The sequence below is a fragment of the Plectropomus leopardus genome, chromosome 19 (genome assembly GCF_008729295.1).
Source record: "Plectropomus leopardus isolate mb chromosome 19, YSFRI_Pleo_2.0, whole genome shotgun sequence".
In the NCBI taxonomy this organism is placed as follows: Eukaryota; Metazoa; Chordata; class Actinopteri; order Perciformes; family Serranidae; genus Plectropomus; species Plectropomus leopardus.
In genome coordinates this window covers 4,997,760-5,015,817 of record NC_056481.1, presented here as the reverse complement: position 1 = coordinate 5,015,817, position 18,058 = coordinate 4,997,760, and the positions used below count along the sequence as shown (strand labels likewise).

At 40.1% G+C, this 18,058-nt stretch overlaps 1 protein-coding gene across 6 annotated transcripts in view; it reads left to right on the top strand.

Annotated features, from left to right (window-relative positions):
• Positions 1 to 18,058, top strand: part of LOC121959378 (ankyrin-3-like) — a 178,954-nt gene that overhangs the window by 89,684 nt on the left and 71,212 nt on the right. For 5 of the 6 annotated variants that reach the window (XM_042508659.1, XM_042508663.1, XM_042508661.1 and 2 more), the window contains exons 6-17: positions 1,822 to 2,007; positions 3,068 to 3,091; positions 7,120 to 7,218; positions 8,963 to 9,061; positions 9,330 to 9,428; positions 9,635 to 9,832; positions 11,324 to 11,422; positions 12,047 to 12,145; positions 13,051 to 13,149; positions 14,327 to 14,524; positions 16,389 to 16,487; positions 17,473 to 17,571. In XM_042508659.1, the coding sequence (XP_042364593.1) occupies positions 1,822 to 2,007; positions 3,068 to 3,091; positions 7,120 to 7,218; positions 8,963 to 9,061; positions 9,330 to 9,428; positions 9,635 to 9,832; positions 11,324 to 11,422; positions 12,047 to 12,145; positions 13,051 to 13,149; positions 14,327 to 14,524; positions 16,389 to 16,487; positions 17,473 to 17,571 (1,398 nt within the window). The remainder of the gene's footprint in view (positions 1 to 1,821; positions 2,008 to 3,067; positions 3,092 to 7,119; positions 7,219 to 8,962; positions 9,062 to 9,329; positions 9,429 to 9,634; positions 9,833 to 11,323; positions 11,423 to 12,046; positions 12,146 to 13,050; positions 13,150 to 14,326; positions 14,525 to 16,388; positions 16,488 to 17,472; positions 17,572 to 18,058) is intronic. The other variant, XM_042508664.1, reaches the window with a different exon arrangement.

Genomic DNA, 18,058 nt, shown 5'->3' with positions numbered 1-18,058 from the left:
TCCTCTTTTAGTTGCTCTTTGTTTTATGATGCTGCTGTTGTCCCTTGAAGTATTTTTAGGACATTAAACTGACTTTGTGAATCCATAATGATGAGATGAAACAGGAGGGTAGTGCTCTCTGGGAAGGCTCATGACTTTTGAAATTCTTAAAAAAAGAGCATGTTTGTGTGCCCGTGGGTGTGCTGCGGAGACGCTCGTGGATCTGATTACGAATGTGTGTTAGCGTGCGTGTGTTTGTTTGGCTGTTTGTGCTCTCGCCCGTACAGTTTTGTGATCTCTGAGGGGAGCTTCTGCTTTGATGTGTGGGTGTAGTGATGCTGAGTTGGTTTTATCCAGACAGCCGGCGTCCTGTGTAAACACACACACACACACACACACACGTCTGTGCACACACACATGCACATAATCTACGTGTTGTTTTACTTGCGAGAAATCTTTTGCTTTTCTTTGATGATTCATAGAGTCGGCTGCTGGTCGCTTCTGCTGTTTGTGTGTGTGTGTGTGTGTGTTGAATGGATCTGTATGCAGTTAGTTTCATCGTGTCCTTTGTTAGCGAACATTAGCAGCTAAATTTCTTTTCGATTTGTCCTTGAGCGAGACACTGAACTCCTACACACTCCTACTCTCTTTCGAGCATTAGCTAAAATGCCTAAATCCACTAATGGTTATTAGATCACCCCGTGACTGTTAAAGGAGCTGTAAGAGACATTCAGAGAATATCTATGATTCACAGTCTGAATCAGGTTGTTTGCACACAGTTCTCAACATGGAGGTGGCTGAGCAGGTGATCTGTCAAAAAACCCTTTCGAAAAAAATGATGACAAACAGGTGTAAGTGAACTGTAAGAATATGGGCATATTTTATTGATCTAACATCTTTATTTGAGGTAGCACATTTCAATCAATATCCACTACAGAAGCATTTTATATTACACATAGTGTAGGAACGCAAAGAACCAATAATTAGCACATCTCAGCGAAGGTACATATCGTCTGAAAGCTGGCTGCAAGCAGCTAAAGGTGCTAACACCGTAAACAGAGCGACTGCGTTAACCTGGGAGAAACCGGCAGCGTTACACTTCTGTGGCAATACCGGGTCGGGATGTCGTTTTCAGCAGTATGAGTGCAGTGTAGAGTGGTGGCTATTGGCTGGCCAGGGGGATAAACATACAGAGATTCACATGCACTTCGCAGTTTAAAGTGCTCCAAATATCGTCACCTGCAAAATGACCTTTATAATTCAGTGTTGCATTGAATTCACACAAAATTTAAAAAAAAATTAGCATTCTTCATAAATTCTACAACAAAACTATAAAAAAAAGTCAGTTTATAACTCTTACATGAGTCATGCGGTATAATCAAGTCTCATGTTTTCAGTTATATGCTCAGAACTTCGCAAACACATGCATTTTCACCAAAACGTTACTCTTTAAAACATTTACTTCTGTAAGTATGGTGCCCTGAGTATGCATGAGCACATGTGTGCATATAAGCTCCACTTTAGCAGAGTAAACTGCATATGTGTGCCCATGCTAGCTACGTGGCGATGCATGAGACTGTTTGTTCTGATATGTTTTAAATCGTGATGTTTTAGCGAAAATGCATGTGATCGAATAGTACTGAGCGTGCAAATAGATAAATGGGATTGGATTATACTGCGTAAGTTGTGTGAGAGTTTAAAAACAGATCGATTTGCTGCGCTGGAATTTATCGTGGATTATCCGTTTACTTTGGAAGTATGCGAGAAAAACAAAAAAATTCAAGGTAATGAGTTTAAAAACTGATGAGTCTGAAAACTAACGTGAAGTATTTGGTTTGGTAGGATGGATTCACTCCGCTGGCGGTGGCGTTGCAGCAGGGCCACGACCAGGTGGTTTCCCTCCTGCTGGAAAACGACACCAAGGGGAAGGTCCGCCTGCCTGCGCTGCACATCGCTGCACGGAAAGACGACACGAAGGCCGCCGCCCTGCTCCTGCAGAACGACCACAACGCCGACGTGGAGTCCAAGGTACACTCTCTCTGTATTTTGTTTAAGATGCTATTCATCTTTTCCCTGTGATACCTTGTGTTAATTAAGGGTGCGATTTCTGGTTATTCTTTTCACTGAACCAGCGTCTGCGAGTTAGCAACATGCTGCAGGTGTATTTATTTTGAGTTGAAAAAAATGACGTTGGAACAAATGAAACATTTATATTTCAGCAAGAATAACAACATTTCCAAAAACATCAAACTTTAAAAAAGTGTAATTTACCTTTGACTTCTACTAATTTTCACCTTGGGTATAGTACATACAGTTTACAGCTTCAAAATAAAGTGCAAACTCATCTGCACGTTTTTCGAATAATTTTTTACACCCATTGTTTTCACCAAAATATGCTTAGAGCATTAACTACTATTATCTGCCAATATAAAGTAGTTGAAATGGCAGCAAATTTTTCAAGAATTTTTGACTTCTAAAATCAAACCTACATCCTTGTCTAATTCCCAAAAAATGAAGAAAGAAGAAATGGAAATACACATGTAGCTAACTGTTGCAGACACCGGTTCATTGAAAGAGAAACCTTAAGTCGTCTTCATAATTCACTCGTGGTATCATGGGGCTAGGAATGGGTTTTTTGGGATGTTTTTTACTTTCACGATGCTTTTGTTGGTTTCTATTAAGAAAGTTCTGAACATGTTTTCTGCAGGATGAAACTGCAACAAATGGTTATATTTTCTGGAAAAAGTCTTCAAAAAATGCCACGCAGGGAAAGAAGTGTAGTCTCTGTCAGTCGACATGATAATGCAGATATATTTTCCACCTACAGCAGTGTGTTTCAGTGCAGAACAAATAACAAACTTGAAGGGAGAGTGTCAGTCCATCGTCTGGTTGTGTGTCGACCTCCGTTTGGTTGCCTTTCAGTTCTTGTCATTATCTCCGGCCATGTTTTCATATCTCCATCCTACAGCTTGGTGCAACTGTGGTGTTGGCGTTGTTGTGGTGCACTAACCACCCCATTCTCTCCTCCTCCTCCTCCCTCTATTCGTTCCTTTTTGTTACCCTACCGCTTCCCCCTTTTCCCTTCTAGATGATGGTGAATAGAACAACAGAGGTACATCTTCTCTTCTTCTTTTTCTTCTTCTCTCCCTCCTCTCCTGCCATCGCTCACTCATGGTCACCATTGCAAAGCCAAAGCTTTCTGTCCGCTGGCATGATCGCTTAATGCTGGCATGAATGCTTTTGCTCACCCGTCTGCCTGTTTTTTAAACCTGCATCGCATTTTCGACTTTTTTGCTTTGTGTGTATTCAGTGGCTTGCTGCTTTTGGGGTGAGATGATATAAATAACACTAAAATAACATTTGGGAAGTCTAAAAGAGCAGCAGGATTAAAGTTTTTAGACCGCCGTTCAAGCTAGCCAAGCTCTAAACTGGAAGTCATTTGCTCTGCCGGCAGAAGATTCCCGCTCAGGCACATCTGAGCAAACTCAGCCGCTGTAAGCATGCCTCACGGGCCTGTGGATCCAGGTATCTTACACCTGGAAAAACACCTTTTTTTGCTTTATGCGTCAATGTGCAGCTGTCATAGGAATGAACGCAGCTCGCCTCCATGGCTGCATCCTGATTCTTAATACATCCAAAGGTATAACAAATGCACACAATCACTGTTTTCTAAATATTCTGTGTGCATTTTCAAAAGACCTCCCTTCCTGCTGTCCGCTGCTGGATCCACCAATAACACTGCTGGTAGATTTCAGCTGTTACTTTCTGGTCAAGCTGCAGTCAACCATGTTTATATTTCTGGTCTTTAGATGTAAATTTAACCACAAAAATATTGAACAATCTTGAAATCTTGAAAAAACAACAATACAGATGCACTAACAGCAGCTTCTGGGGAGTAGTGTCACATTTGGGAAATGTGCTTACTTGCTTTCTTGCTGAGAGATGAGAAAATTGACATCATCTTCATATCTGAACTGTCTGTGCGATCAATGTAAAGCTAAAGGCGGCAGCTGTTTAGCTTAGCTTTGCCTTGTCTCCGTCTTGGACATAGCGGACTCCAGATTATTAATCGAGACCAGTCAAGACCACAACGGATTTATTTGTTGACATAATTACTGACACTGGATGTAAAACTTCCTTCTTTAAATCCAACCAATCATGTAAGTCATTTGGTCTTGGTCCTGACTCAATCTTGGCCCCTTAAAGTCTTGGTCTTGTCTTGGTCTCGGTTAGTGTGGTCTTGACTTTAACGCTAAAATAAGTTAATGAGCTGCTGTCTGTAGCTTCTTGTTTATCGTACAGACATGAGCGTGATGTCACTCTTTTCATCAAACTCTGTGATAAAGCAAATAAGCGCATAAGCCAGAACGTGAATAAACTATTCCTTAAATATTAGCAGAACTTATATTTTGAAGTAACGGATTTCAAGTTATCCAAATATGATTTTCTGTTTGTGGTTTGGCCAGAAAATGACTGGCACGTTGCTCCTGAGTGTCAGATCATTTAACCATCACCCTCTAGCTTTTTGTCCTCATTTACCGTCAGTGGTTCAGTACTCGTCTCCGGCCGTTGTTACAGTTATTCCTGAAAATAGTAGTAAAGGGTTTTATCCATTATTTCCTATCTGACATCCTTTTTCTATCCACAGTACCGCTCTCTGTAACGTGATCCCAGTCCAGTTATGATAATATTTGTGCCATCTATCGACTAAAAGAAGTGCTTTTGTTTCTTGCACTGCTTGAGTGATTGCTTGTGATGCACATAGTCTTGAATTTTAAATTTCAGTGTTAAGCTGTAAATGTTTAGATTTAATTAAATTAAATTTGTGTGTGCATGTGACCATCTGTCAAAAGATCCAGAAATTAAGGCTCTCATCCGTCTGTCAAAGTGATAGTACTGACTTTAGTTGAGGTTTTTTTTGGCATGCCAATAGATTTTATTTAATTGTTTTTTTTTAACAAACACAAACCTGACATTGTGCTGACTATCCTTTGAGATAATGGTAATTACTGCCACTGTGCCCAGAGAGCAGTTTCATCAACTTCAGAAGAGCAGCTCCTTGGTTTTATTCCTGATTAAATAATCAATAACATGTTGATCTTTTCTGTTTGTTGCTTTGGAAAAATAAGATTGTTCATGAATTAAGACTGAACTCTTAAAAAAAATGTTTTGGATGAATACTTTTTTGAAGCCGTGTGCCAGTATGTCATTAAACCGGGTTACTTTGATGTCCTAAAGGCCCTGTTTACACCTGGTGCTAACATGTGACTTGGGTGATCCAATCACATCTGGAAAGCTCTAAATCTGTCTGTTCACATCTGGCTTCAAAGTGTGTTTCAACAGTCGAGCGACCACTTGTGACTGGTTCTCTCCACTCTGTATGCAAATAAATAAAGCCTTCATTATATATGTTTGTGAAACAGATCCTTCCAGAGACATATATTTTCATAATTCATCTTAAACTATATTACGTTAAGTAACAAAAGATACATAAAGCATTATTTAATTCAACTGAAGTATTAGTGATGAAATTAAAGGTATAACTAGCACTTATGGCAGCTACAAACTGAATGTTGTTTTTCATTTTTATGCCTCCGCACCAGCCTTTACTGAGGGCAGAGGTATTGTGTTTTGGCATTGTCCGTCTTATTCTTGCTAACGCAGTATCTCAAGAACACCTTGAGGGATTTTAAAAAAAAATTGACTCAAATGTTCACTTAGACTAAAGGATGACATGGTTAGATTTTCTGTCTTATTCTCGTGAACGCAATACCTCAATAAGGCCTTGAGGGGCTTTCCTCAAATTTGGCAAAACGTCCACCTAGAAACCTGGCTAACAGAGTTCTCTGATACTTAATAAACTGAGAAAATACCAAATGAGATGTCAGGGAAAACAAGTAGGTAACAGATTTGGCAACTCTTCCTTGATTATACCACCTCATTGAGGACCCTCATGATGCCTCATTGACTTTTATTCTCAATTGAACATTTGTCGTAATTCACTTTTCGTAATGCAATGTAATTTTATCACAGGATGACCATAGAAAAATACATAACAGAGTACACTCTTTTTTTCTTACATCTGTAGGAAGCAGTGGGAGGAGTTGGATAATATGCCTCCTTTTTTTAGCCACCTCATTGATGTTTCTCTTTTCTTATTGGAAAAAAAATAGAATATTACTCAAGAGTGAACTCTAGTTGTGTAGTTGAACTTGTTTTGTAGCTGGAATAAGTCATCTCAAGATAAAGTTATATGTGTTATAATACTTCCAAACAGAGGCAGAGGTATTTTTCCTTTTTGCTAATCCTGTAACGTTATCCCCACCACTTACAGTCGCCGTCTTTCTCAGCTCAGCCGTCTGCTCCGCCGTCAGAGACTGACCTCTGGTGGCACGTGATGTGCACTACATCACCTTAATACTGCAGCTCCGTATCGGTTTGATAGAAAGAGGAGCATCTGTATTTTTCTTTTTTCTTCTTTTTTTTTAAGGTATTAAAAATCATACCCTCGGGATTTTTAAATACCCTGATATGCCAAGCCCAATAGACACCTGAACTGTTTTTACCCAGTAGGCATGTTAATATCAGGTGTTAACATGGTCAGTTTTTTAAAAAAAGTTACCTTATGGTTACTTTTGGTAAGGCCTTTGAACTGCTTTTACTTAAAGTTTATTTAAATAAGCCTTGACTTTGTCCTATTAAATTGCCTTAAACTAATGCAGATGCATGCTCACCTGCATGTCTTGCTTTTGTATTTCCTGTCCGATGAATATCACAGAGGAGTCGCATTTTTTAAGAATTGAGTCAAAAGCTTAAATGGACTCATTTGCATGATTTTCATTTGACAGGAGCTTAATGTGCTTATGTTTGCTTGTATTTATGATTCTGTTCACTCCAGACCTGAACGATGTCACAGTTACTGTTACACAAGAAAAATAGATTCATATATTTTATTATAGAAGTAAAATCCAGCACTCAAAGCATGTGTGACTTCTGCTCAGCCCTCGTCTGCTTTTGGCCTACCTTCTCTTTATTATCCCATCATGCTTTGCTCGTGGCTCATTACGAGAGATTTTGTTTCCTCCCTCTTTTAATTGACTCTGTCTCTTTCTGTCTCTCTCTGTCTCTCGTCCCTCTCAGAGCGGTTTCACACCTCTGCACATTGCGGCTCACTACGGCAACATCAACGTAGCAACGCTCCTGCTGAACAGAGGGGCAGCTGTGGACTTCAAGGCGAGGGTGGGTACTTCAACGATGCACACACACACACACACACACACACACACACACACACACACACACACACACACACAGGCCTTTGAAGTGAGTGCTGCAGACACACACTCATGAGAGGGCGGGACGATACGTGTTTGTGTGTGCAGGAATCTGCACTGACAGTAATCCTTCAGCTGTGCTCGTCACTCTGCAGAGGGAATCACATACATGTTGTCTGCGTGTTATATGATCCTGTAGACTGAAAGGATGGACGCTGGGTTTACGGGTGTTAGAGTCTCTCAAATATTTAATGTCATACAAACTTTGTCAAACTAAATTCTGATTAAATTTTACTCAGATCTCCTTGTGATAGATTTTGTTCCAGTTGTTTAATTTTTTTGTTACTTTACAGCCCTAAAAACGATTTCATTTAAAGGATGATGCTAGTGACATAGCATAATTACAGAGGGATTACATTTTCTAGTTATCCTTACAAGTTCAAGTCAAGTTCATTGTTAACTAACGTCCAGCTTATGCTTGTGAAAGAAGTATCTCAAGGCCTTTCAAGGGACTTTCCTTATATTTGGCACAAACATCCAGAATGAACTGACTAGATTTGAGTGCGCAAGGTCAAAGGTCACTTTGACTGTCTGGTGCTTTCTCTTGAATGCGATATCTCAAGAGGGCCTTGAAGGAACTACCTCAGATTTGGCACTAACGTCCATTTGGACTCAACAATGAAATAAAAATTCAAGGTTACTGTGATCTCACAGAGACGTACAACAGCAACAGCAAGGTGGTATTTCTAGTTCATATAATCAACAAAGCAGAGCTCCATTGTTGTACAAAAATCATTAAAAACACATCAGGAGGTGAAATCAGCGTGAACACACACTGAAATTTACTTGGACTCAATCCCACACACATGTTCCTGCTGCTGTGAAGACTGAGCGCGTAATAATTCACCGATGAAAATAGTCCCAACAAATGCACTATTCAGTCCTGTTTCAGTCAATAAAAACTACAGTGCCATTGATGTTTTTTTGAAGTTACTCAACATTTTTGAAAGAAATGAACTATGTTTTTGTTGCTGAGTGTTTCAAAAGGGTTTGAGAAAAATATCAAGGGAACATCTTTTCATGGGATTTGTTAAGTAGATTTTAGAGCAGTAAAATACAGAATAACTGTCAGACATTTCCTTTAACATTTACTGCACAAAATTGCAAATTATATGTTCTGGTGCCATTATTTCAAAGAAATAAAAGTCATTCACATGATAAAATAGTTAGCAGACCATGTAAAATTCACTGCCCACAGTGCAAAGTGTCCTATTAAAAACTCCTCCTGTTTAGCTGTAGATGGACACCCAGGGAAAACCAAGAGAGCAAGAAAATTATCAAACCACAGCTCTGTGCAGCTGAAGTTGCTGAAATGGTTATTTTCCCCTAGAGGGGGATATTTATCTATTTTACTACACTGTCAGATAAAGCCCTTTTACTCTAGTTGCAAATTTCAAAGTAATATTAAAATGCTGCAGGCACGGAGAGGCTGTTTGAAATGTGTGGGACAGCTTCATTTTTAGCTGAAATACATTATAAGCCCGTTGTGTGCATAATATCATTAAGTGGCTATATATGACCAGCAAACTGTTTGGATGTTCATTATGTTATGTTGTTATTTCCCCTTTTTTCTTAAAATAAATACAGCTTCAACTGAGACGTCTTTTCCTGTAGTTGGATGTAAAAATTGTGTTTTTCTTTCTCCTCAGAACGACATCACGCCGCTGCACGTAGCATCCAAACGTGGAAACAGCAACATGGTGCGACTGCTGCTGGAGAGAGGGGCCAAGATAGATGCACGGACCAAGGTGAGCATGCACACACACACAGACAAAAACCGACATTTTAAACTGATGTAAATCCATCGATTTAGCACTGAATATTCATTAAGGTAGAGGTTTGCAAAACACAAAAGACACTGAAGGTGTTGATCTCTCACGAAGTGTTTCAACCTGTCGACAAAATGTGAAATCAGCCACCAAAAATGTCCCTGCAGCTGTGTGGCGGTAAAGAGTCACCTTCAGTGACGGCGTCGCGGTAAGAGGTTAACCGTACCTGCACTTTTTGTTTTCACAGGACGGTCTGACTCCTCTCCACTGCGGAGCGAGGAGCGGTCATGAGCAGGTGGTGGAGATGCTGCTGGACAGAGGAGCTCCAATTCTGTCAAAGACAAAGGTACGCAGCTGACCTCCAACCTGTCTGTGTCTTTGTCTCTTTGTCTTTTGTCTTTGTCTCTTCTAAATTTCCTCACCTTCTTTTTTTGTTCCCTTTTCTCAGTTTCACTCTGCTTTTACAAACACTTTTACACAGTGGAGATGTTCTGCTCATGCAGATGTCTACACAGTTTCAGTCGTACTATCTTTTGACCTTTTTCCCTCCAGAACGGTTTGTCTCCGCTCCACATGGCGACGCAAGGCGATCACCTCAACTGCGTCCAGCTGCTGCTGCATCACGAGGTGCCCGTGGACGACGTGACCAACGACTACCTGACGGCGCTGCACGTGGCCGCCCACTGTGGGCACTACAAGGTGGCGAAGGTGATCGTGGACAAGAAGGCCAACCCCAACGCCAAAGCTCTGGTGAGGAGAAAATTTGACAGAAGTAGACTCAACAATCTTTATCTTGAATAAAAGACAGGGATTGAAAGGGACTGGGGAAAGAGGGTTGAAATTGTACTCCAGCAGAGAAAAATTATCAATTATTTGATCTGATTAAGAGATGCAGGAAATTTTAGGACTATAAGTCAAAAAAGGAAAGAAAGAAGGGATGAGGTGGCAAATCAAATGATTTGATTGATAATTTCTGTAAATTCTAAATCTTTCAATTTCTTGCTATTTGTGAGACATCTCTTGCCAAGTTGCTCTTTTTTTCCCTCAAGTTTCTGAATGAAATTAAATCAATTTTCGTAGGTTTAAATACTTATGAAAAGCATCTGAATGCACCACACGAAAAGTCAAGTCAAGACAATTTTATTTATAAAGCCCATTATCACAAAACACAGTTTGCTTCAGAGGGCTTTACAGCGTATGGCATCCCTCTGCCCTTTGACATCGTCTCAGGAAAAACTCCCACAAAAAAACCTTTAACAGGGAAAAAAGGGTAGAAACTTCAGGAGGAGCGACTGAGGAGGGATCCCTCTTACAGGACAGACAGGTAGATGTCGTCTATAACAATTAAATTAAACCAAAACGGAGCACGAGTCAATGCCAAGGCCGAGGTAGATCAAATCATCCTTCTAAACACAATGAGAAATGTTATTAAGTACCTTTAATTTACTTTAGTTAAAGTACTTCAGTATACTTTTTGTAGTACACATGCAGCAGGAATCTGCTTTTGTGTTTTTTGTACATGTCAAGAAATATAAATATGAACAAAAAAACCCAGTAATGGGGGAAAAAATGGAAGAAACCTCAGGAAGAGCGACTGAGGAGGGATCCCTCCTCCAGGACGGACAGACGCGCAATAGATGTCATAAACAACAATTAAATTACAATAATGACAAAAAGTGATGTACAGTTTTTCAAAGGGTTAATGAAGGAGAAAAGACACATGGAGGGAATGAATGAAGGAAAGAGACACGGAGACTAAAAGGAGAGTTTTGGTGTAAGACAACCATCTCTGCTCTGTAATGGGAGAAGTCTGGGTGTGGTTAGAGCGCTGGGATTTTATAGCCAGAGAGAAGGAGAAGAAAAAAAAGGAGGAGAGGAAAATGAAGTCATAGGATCGAGCCAGAAACCTCAAAGTGGAGCGAGGGAGGGAGCGAGGGGGCAGAGTGGACGAGTTGGCGAGACCAGAGTGAGTTGTAAAGAAAAGTATCTATTTCAGTGCTGCATACTTTTTATTTTTTTCTTTACAGCTCAGAGTCAATTATTTCCACACATGCTTGTCTGGTTTGCATGCAGACGAAAAGTGAAAGAAAGAAGGGGAAAGAAAAAGAAAGTCCCGTTTTGTATTTTCCATTCGCTGTTCCAGACTTTTCTCCTGCCAGCTCAGCACAGACCTGCTGCGGAAACAGTTTTTGGATTATTTGAACTCTTTAAAATGTTTTTGTTTTGATGTTTTTTGGATAGAATGGTTTCACTCCCCTGCACATCGCCTGCAAGAAAAACAGAGTCAAGGTGATGGAGCTACTTCTGAAGCATGGAGCGTCCATACAGGCGGTCACTGAGGTAGGTGTGTGTGTGTGTGTTTGTCACGATGACATCAGTTGTTATTTGTGTCATCAGTTTTTGCAGCCATAAAAAGCTGAGTATGAAGAAAATAAAGAGTATAAAAGCAGAGTTATGTAATATTCCACCCAAGTTTAATTTGTTGTCAGAGTAAGAAAAATACCCAAACACACAATCGAGAAAACAAACTGGTACTTCACTTGTGTATTTTGATATGTCAGCTGCTTAAACTGCTCCACAATTCAGGGGGAAATTCTTTAATGTTTGGGCACGCAGCACAAAATCACTATTTTAACAAGTAGGGGTCGACAGATTATTGGTTTAGCTGATTATCGGGGCCGATATTTTGCATTTTGTCGATTATCAGTATTTTATTTTAATGATCGCTGATTGAATCAGTCAGTTAAATAGTGCAAAGACAGTGTTGGCATGGGAGGAACTTTTACTTTGTAAAACCTCAGGGAGCTATTTTGTACCATTTTGAATTCAGGAATTTTCCTTGCGGTTGAGTGCTTTTGCCTTGTGCCATGAATACATGCACTTTATTGATGGATCTGAGCACTTCTTCCACGTTTTTGGTTAATGTCTCTGTCTGTCTCCTCTTTGTGTCTCTTCTCTGTACAGTCGGGTCTGACTCCGATCCATGTCGCAGCGTTTATGGGACACGACAACATCGTGCACCAGCTGATCAGCCACGGGGCTTCACCGAACACGAGCAATGTGGTGAGATGTGTTTCCTCTTTGTTTCTGTCCCCATCGTGTCCCCCCCGAAGGACATTTGCACAGTTTCTCCTCTATACTCTACTGTAATGCATGTATTCAGGAGCTTTAAATAACTATAATTTTGCAGTAATTGTGCTTTACTGGAGTTTTTCCATTGTAGTTTATACTTTCAATTCCCTTCGTACCTTTTTAGTGCTGCTGTGCTCCAAAAAGCTCTGATAAACCCGCTGCACACTGTTTATCAAGCAGCAAACAGCACACACACAGTTAGAGACAAGCTGAACATCTTTGAGCATTTAGACTGAATGACTGAAATTACATTTTAATACTTAAAGGGGTTCATGAGTAAACACTGATAGTGCCGCACCTGAAACTGAGTATTTCACAGAGTCACACAGAAAGTGCTGCCGGAGGACAAAACCTCTGCAGTTTAGGAAGGAGAGGAAGTCCGTGAATGCCATGTGTGCGTCAGGCGAGGATTTCAGCTCCAAACTCTCACTGCTGACCCCGTTAACTCGTAAATTAAAGGTGTTCGAGGAGTAAAAGAGACACGAGAGATGAGAAAGAGTTGAAAGAGAAGAAGTGAGGAGCGAGCAAACAGAGAGGGGAAACTGTGCTGCACGTACAACTCTTCAACCCCAAGTATTTGGTCGCCCACGCCGTGTCTGTGGCCAGGTTACCGTAGAAACGGAGCATTATGGGACGTCATTATGGTGAGATGGGTGTGGAGAGGAAGGGGGTTTCTCTCTCTCTCTCTCTCTCTCTGCCTCCGTTTACAACAGAGAGGAGTTTTCCTGACGGAGGAGGGCAGAGAAGAAACCAAACTTTGGAATAACTGTCAATCCCTCCTGCGTGTGTGTGTGTGTGTGTGTGTGTGTGTGTGTGTGTGTGTGTGTGTGTTACAGAGGGGGGAGACGGCACTCCACATGGCAGCGAGGGCTGGACAGTCGAATGTGGTCCGGTATCTGATCCAGAACAGAGCACGAGTCGATGCCAAGGCCAAGGTAGACCAAAGCATCCTTCTAAACAGGATAAGAATGCACAAAAGTACATTTACAAAGTATTTCAAGTATTTAAATACACTTTTTGATGTACTTTTCACATATAAGGAATCTACTCTTGTGTTTTTGTACATGTCAAGAAATATAAATATGAACAAAAATACTCAGCATTTTGATTAAACTTGAGGTTTTTTTACGTAACGCTGATTTATGCTGATTTTTACTTCACTGCATGCATTTGAAAAATTAGGTGACATTACAGATTCATATTTTTGATGAAAAAATTTTATTCAACCAACAAATGAAGGAATATTATTATAGATTAAACTATCCAGCGGTATATAAAGTATTTAAAATTATACCTGCTTTTAACAGCTGTTAGTTAGATCTTTGTTTTGAACATGTTAAATAAAATAAGAGAACACAATAAAATATAAGCAAAAACACCAGGATGTCCATCAGAAATATTCAATAAGGAAACGTAAATCTTTCATGTCCAAAAAGGAGTAGAAGGAAGTGAATACTTATTAGAGGTCAAATTGTTTTGCAGTGGGAATAAACTCATGTGTTTATTAATTTTAGTGCAATAAGCACCTGCATTTTCTCTTCTTATATTTGATCTATTCTGTCGTTTTAAAAATATCAACACGAGCAAAGCTACTACTCTTCATTTCTATGAATATTGTAAATTGATGGCTTGCTGGTTAAAAATCTTACTCAAGGGGCGCCTGGTGGGTCAGCGGGGAGAGCGGGCGCCCCATGCACAGAGGCTGTGTCGTCGCTGCAGCGGCCGCGGGTTTGATTCCGGCCTCGGCCCTTTGCTGCATGTCGCCCCCTCTCTCTCTCCCCCTTTCACACTTGTGCTGTCCTATCAAGTAAAGGCGAAAATGCCCAAAAAATCTTTAAAAAGAAAAAAAATCGTACTCAAAATACACAAGAACGACAAGAATTACTCTGACTTTTAGTATAAAAATCAATTAGTAGAGCGGGCACCCCATGTACAGAGGTTACAGTGGCCACAGGTTCGAGTCCCCCTCTCTCTCGTCCTGTCACGCTGAATCGATCCTGTCCAATAAAGGCAAAAAAACCCCTAAAAATATCAGTGCATGAACGCCGTGATATCTCGATCTCTTCTTTGTGTCGTCTTTATCGATTCAAAATATTTGTTTGTTATCTCCAGGACGACCAGACTCCGCTGCACATCTCAAGCCGTCTCGGTAAGCAAGACATCGTCCAGCAGCTGCTCGCGAACGGAGCGTGCCCAGATGCCACGACCAGCTCCGGGTACACACCTCTGCACCTGGCTGCCCGGGAGGGACACCGAGACGTGGCGTCAGCGCTGCTCGACCAAGGAGCCAATCTGGGCATCATCACCAAGGTACAAACGATGTGTGGAGACCGATGCTTCTCAGACATTTGGTTGTATTATTTTTTTATTTTAATTTCATTTTTTCTTGGACTTATAATTGGTGCACATTATACAGCACAGCGTATTTACATCCTTTTTGTATTTTTTTAATTATTAAAGTGGAAAAGACATAAAAAAATAATAAGTATATGTTGTAAAATTATTCATACAGGCAGCAGTGATACTGTTAGTTTGTTTTTCTAAAGAAAAGAAACAAACAACAACAAAAAAAGGAAAAAGATGGTCGAAAAACAGAAAAAACTACGACTGAGGAGCATCAGTTACAGCTGAGTACCTGTTTCTGGAGAGCTTTTCTTTGTGCGTTACTTATTTCCTCACTCAAATCCAGTTTTTATTTTGAGAAAACTCTAAATAAAGTCAAACAAAGGAAATGTGTGATTTTCAGCCAAGACAAACAGAGAAACCATTGACTGTATAAAAGACACAGCCACGAAATTCCCACGCATGATGTTCACCTCTGAAATGATTATTTTATCGAGACATTTCTGTTGGTGCACCCACATATACTCACATATACAGTATGCATGACGAGAAATCCTCATTTGTCTTCTTTCAGACCATTTTGGGGAGTGCCTATAGTTTGCATTTTTCACATTTTGTCTTAAGTGTGTCATGCAGTGTGGGACTCCCACCGGTCTGGTCTCGGTCCTGTCTTGGTTTTGGTTTAGGCGATCTCCGTTTAAAAAAACACCAGTGGACGCAAAGTCAGAAAGAAGATGGAGAAAGAGTGTTGGGAGTTTACAACAATAATAACAATAACAATACTTTACAATAATTATAGTTTAAGTCCACTGATTTTTAGGGGTCAACAGATCATCGTCCCGGCTGATTTTCAGGGCGTTTTGCCGAATTATCTGTATCAGCAAAAACATTTTTTAATGAAAAAGTGTGTGTATTACACTCAACCATCACCAGGGAGGGCAGTCTGCAGTACATGCAAAACAGTGTCAGCATGGGAGGAACTTTTTCTTTGTAAAACCTCAGGGAGCTTTTTTTATGAATTCATTTTTTATTTAAATTTTCACTGAACAATTTTTATTTCACAGCTTTGTACTGGAGTTTGTTATACTCCAAATTCTAAATTCAAACAGAAATATCTTCATTTTTATTGTAAATGCATATCAGTTCCAAATATCAGTTATCGGTCTCATAAAGTACCAATAATCAATATCGGTATTAGCCCTAAAAACCCAATATTGGTTGACCTTACTAATTTTCAAGTGGACTGTATGATTGGTAGTCAGACCTGTATTGATCACTGTTACAGGTCAGTGAAGGTCATAGATCACTTAATTCTGCATTAAAGGACAGATGAAGCGCAGTCAGAACATTTCAGCCGATTCGAATATAGTCAAGTTGCAATAATCTAAGAAATGACGCGTGTCCACCTATGGAGACATTCACGATTATCAATCATTCTTCATCCTTCCACCTCCTCCAAATTTATAACCTTCAGGGACTCTCTACAATACACACACGAACACACTCACACAGAGCCGGCTGATGTTTCTGTGTTGCCTCATAGACGAAGAATCTGATGTAACACACACAACACACGTCCGACCTCCACACCCTGAGCTCTTATGTAATTTCATCATTTTAAAGCACCAAATCATCAGTTTCCCATGTTGTGAAATGTCATAACGTAACGCTGCAAATGATTCAATTACAGGCGATTAAACACATATGGTTTTGTGGAGCAGTCATGCATGTAACATAAGTCACGAGAGAGCTGTAGGAAACGTGAGCCGGAGTGTTTTTTAACATCTCAGATTCGATTTCGTGATGAATTTTCTGCTGTGTGTCTCTGCAGAAAGGCTTCACTCCTCTGCATGTGGCTGCAAAGTACGGGAAGATCGAAGTCGCCAACCTGCTGCTGCAGAAAGACGCTCCGGCTGATGCTGCTGGGAAGGTAACGTCGAAGTGCTGAGAGGATGATGGTTTAACCCTTTGAAACCTGCCATCACACAAATGTGTAAACCTTTTAAATAATTGAGCTCACTGGTTTGATTTTCTTTCAAAAACATGGGGAGAAAGGCAATGATGAACTTGGCAGAAAATGTGCTTCAAAAGGTTATTTAAAAAATGATTATTTGAAAAAGCGAGAGAAAATGTGTAGGGAACTATATTCCTAAGCATCGGATTTTTTTTAAATTTTAAAGTTATTTTTTGTTTTTTTTGTGGGGGTTTTGTTTGTTTGGGTTTTTTTGTGCTAATTTTCCAGTACTTTTACTTAAAAAAAAGGTCTTGCTTATTTTGGGGTGATTTCCTCTCTTCTTCTAATAAGCTTCATAGTTTCAAGAATAATTATTTTCCATTAATTTCAGGGTTAGAAATTATATATTTTTTTCCTTATGAAATAACATAGAAATTGCTGTTTTTCAGGAATCTATTGTAGAGATAATTATGTTTATATCATGAATATTGCAAGAAATTGAGATTGAGAAAAGGAGAAATGGGGAAAAGGGAAGAAATGTCCAGAAAACTATCTTTCTAATTGTCATAATTATACATTCAAAATAATTTTAGAGAATTGTTACAGTTTTTTTGAATTTTTTTTTGTTTGTTATTGAAGGAAATTTGTTAATTTTGGGGGAAAAAATCAAGCCATTTTTGTTTCAGGTTTCAAAGGGTTAATTGAGACATAAAAAACAGAACACAGTAAATAATCAGTAAAAAAAAAAAAAAAATGGAGTTCATCACAGTCAGTTATATGCAACCACACGTTTGTTTTTACACTCAAAGCTTTCACAGTATTCAACTTAATCACCACACTGCACTGTACTGTGTGTATATCACATCTAACAGTCCCTGTGTGTGTGTGTGTGTGTGTGTGTGTGTGTGTGTGTGTGTGTGTGTGTGTGCGTGCGTGCGTACGTGCGTGCGTGTGTGCTCAGAGTGGACTAACCCCACTGCATGTGGCGGCACACTATGATAACCAGAAGGTGGCGCTGCTCCTGCTCAACCAGGGAGCTTCACCGCACGCAGCTGCAAAGGTAAGAGCCGGTCAGAACGAGTCAGACCGAATCTTCCTTAATGCACCAAAACCTCTCCCACTCTCTCCGGCTCTGAGTGAAAGCAGGCTGACCTAGTTTCAGTCACCCACATGCAATTACACCGTGTAGCGTAGCTGAATGAAGCGCCGTGATTGGCTGTTTGGATCCACTCTAACAGCATCTATCCAGAGAGAGCTGCCACTGGAATTAGCCAGGCCCCAATAAGTAGACAGTGTTTTCAGGCAGTGACCACGGACAACCTAGAATTTAACTCGTGTTTTTAAGAAAATAATTACTTTTGGTCCCTGACATTAACTGCAAATCTGGTCAAAAAGCTCCGCACTAGTTAGTAAAAGCCGTCTAAAATCGATCAAAAAGGTAACAGCAGCAGGATGCAGATAAAGCTGAAATAAATGTCATAGTACTAATATTTTTATGCTTCTGCACTGCAGATAGCTGTAGCCGGAAGCATTATGTTTTTGGGTTG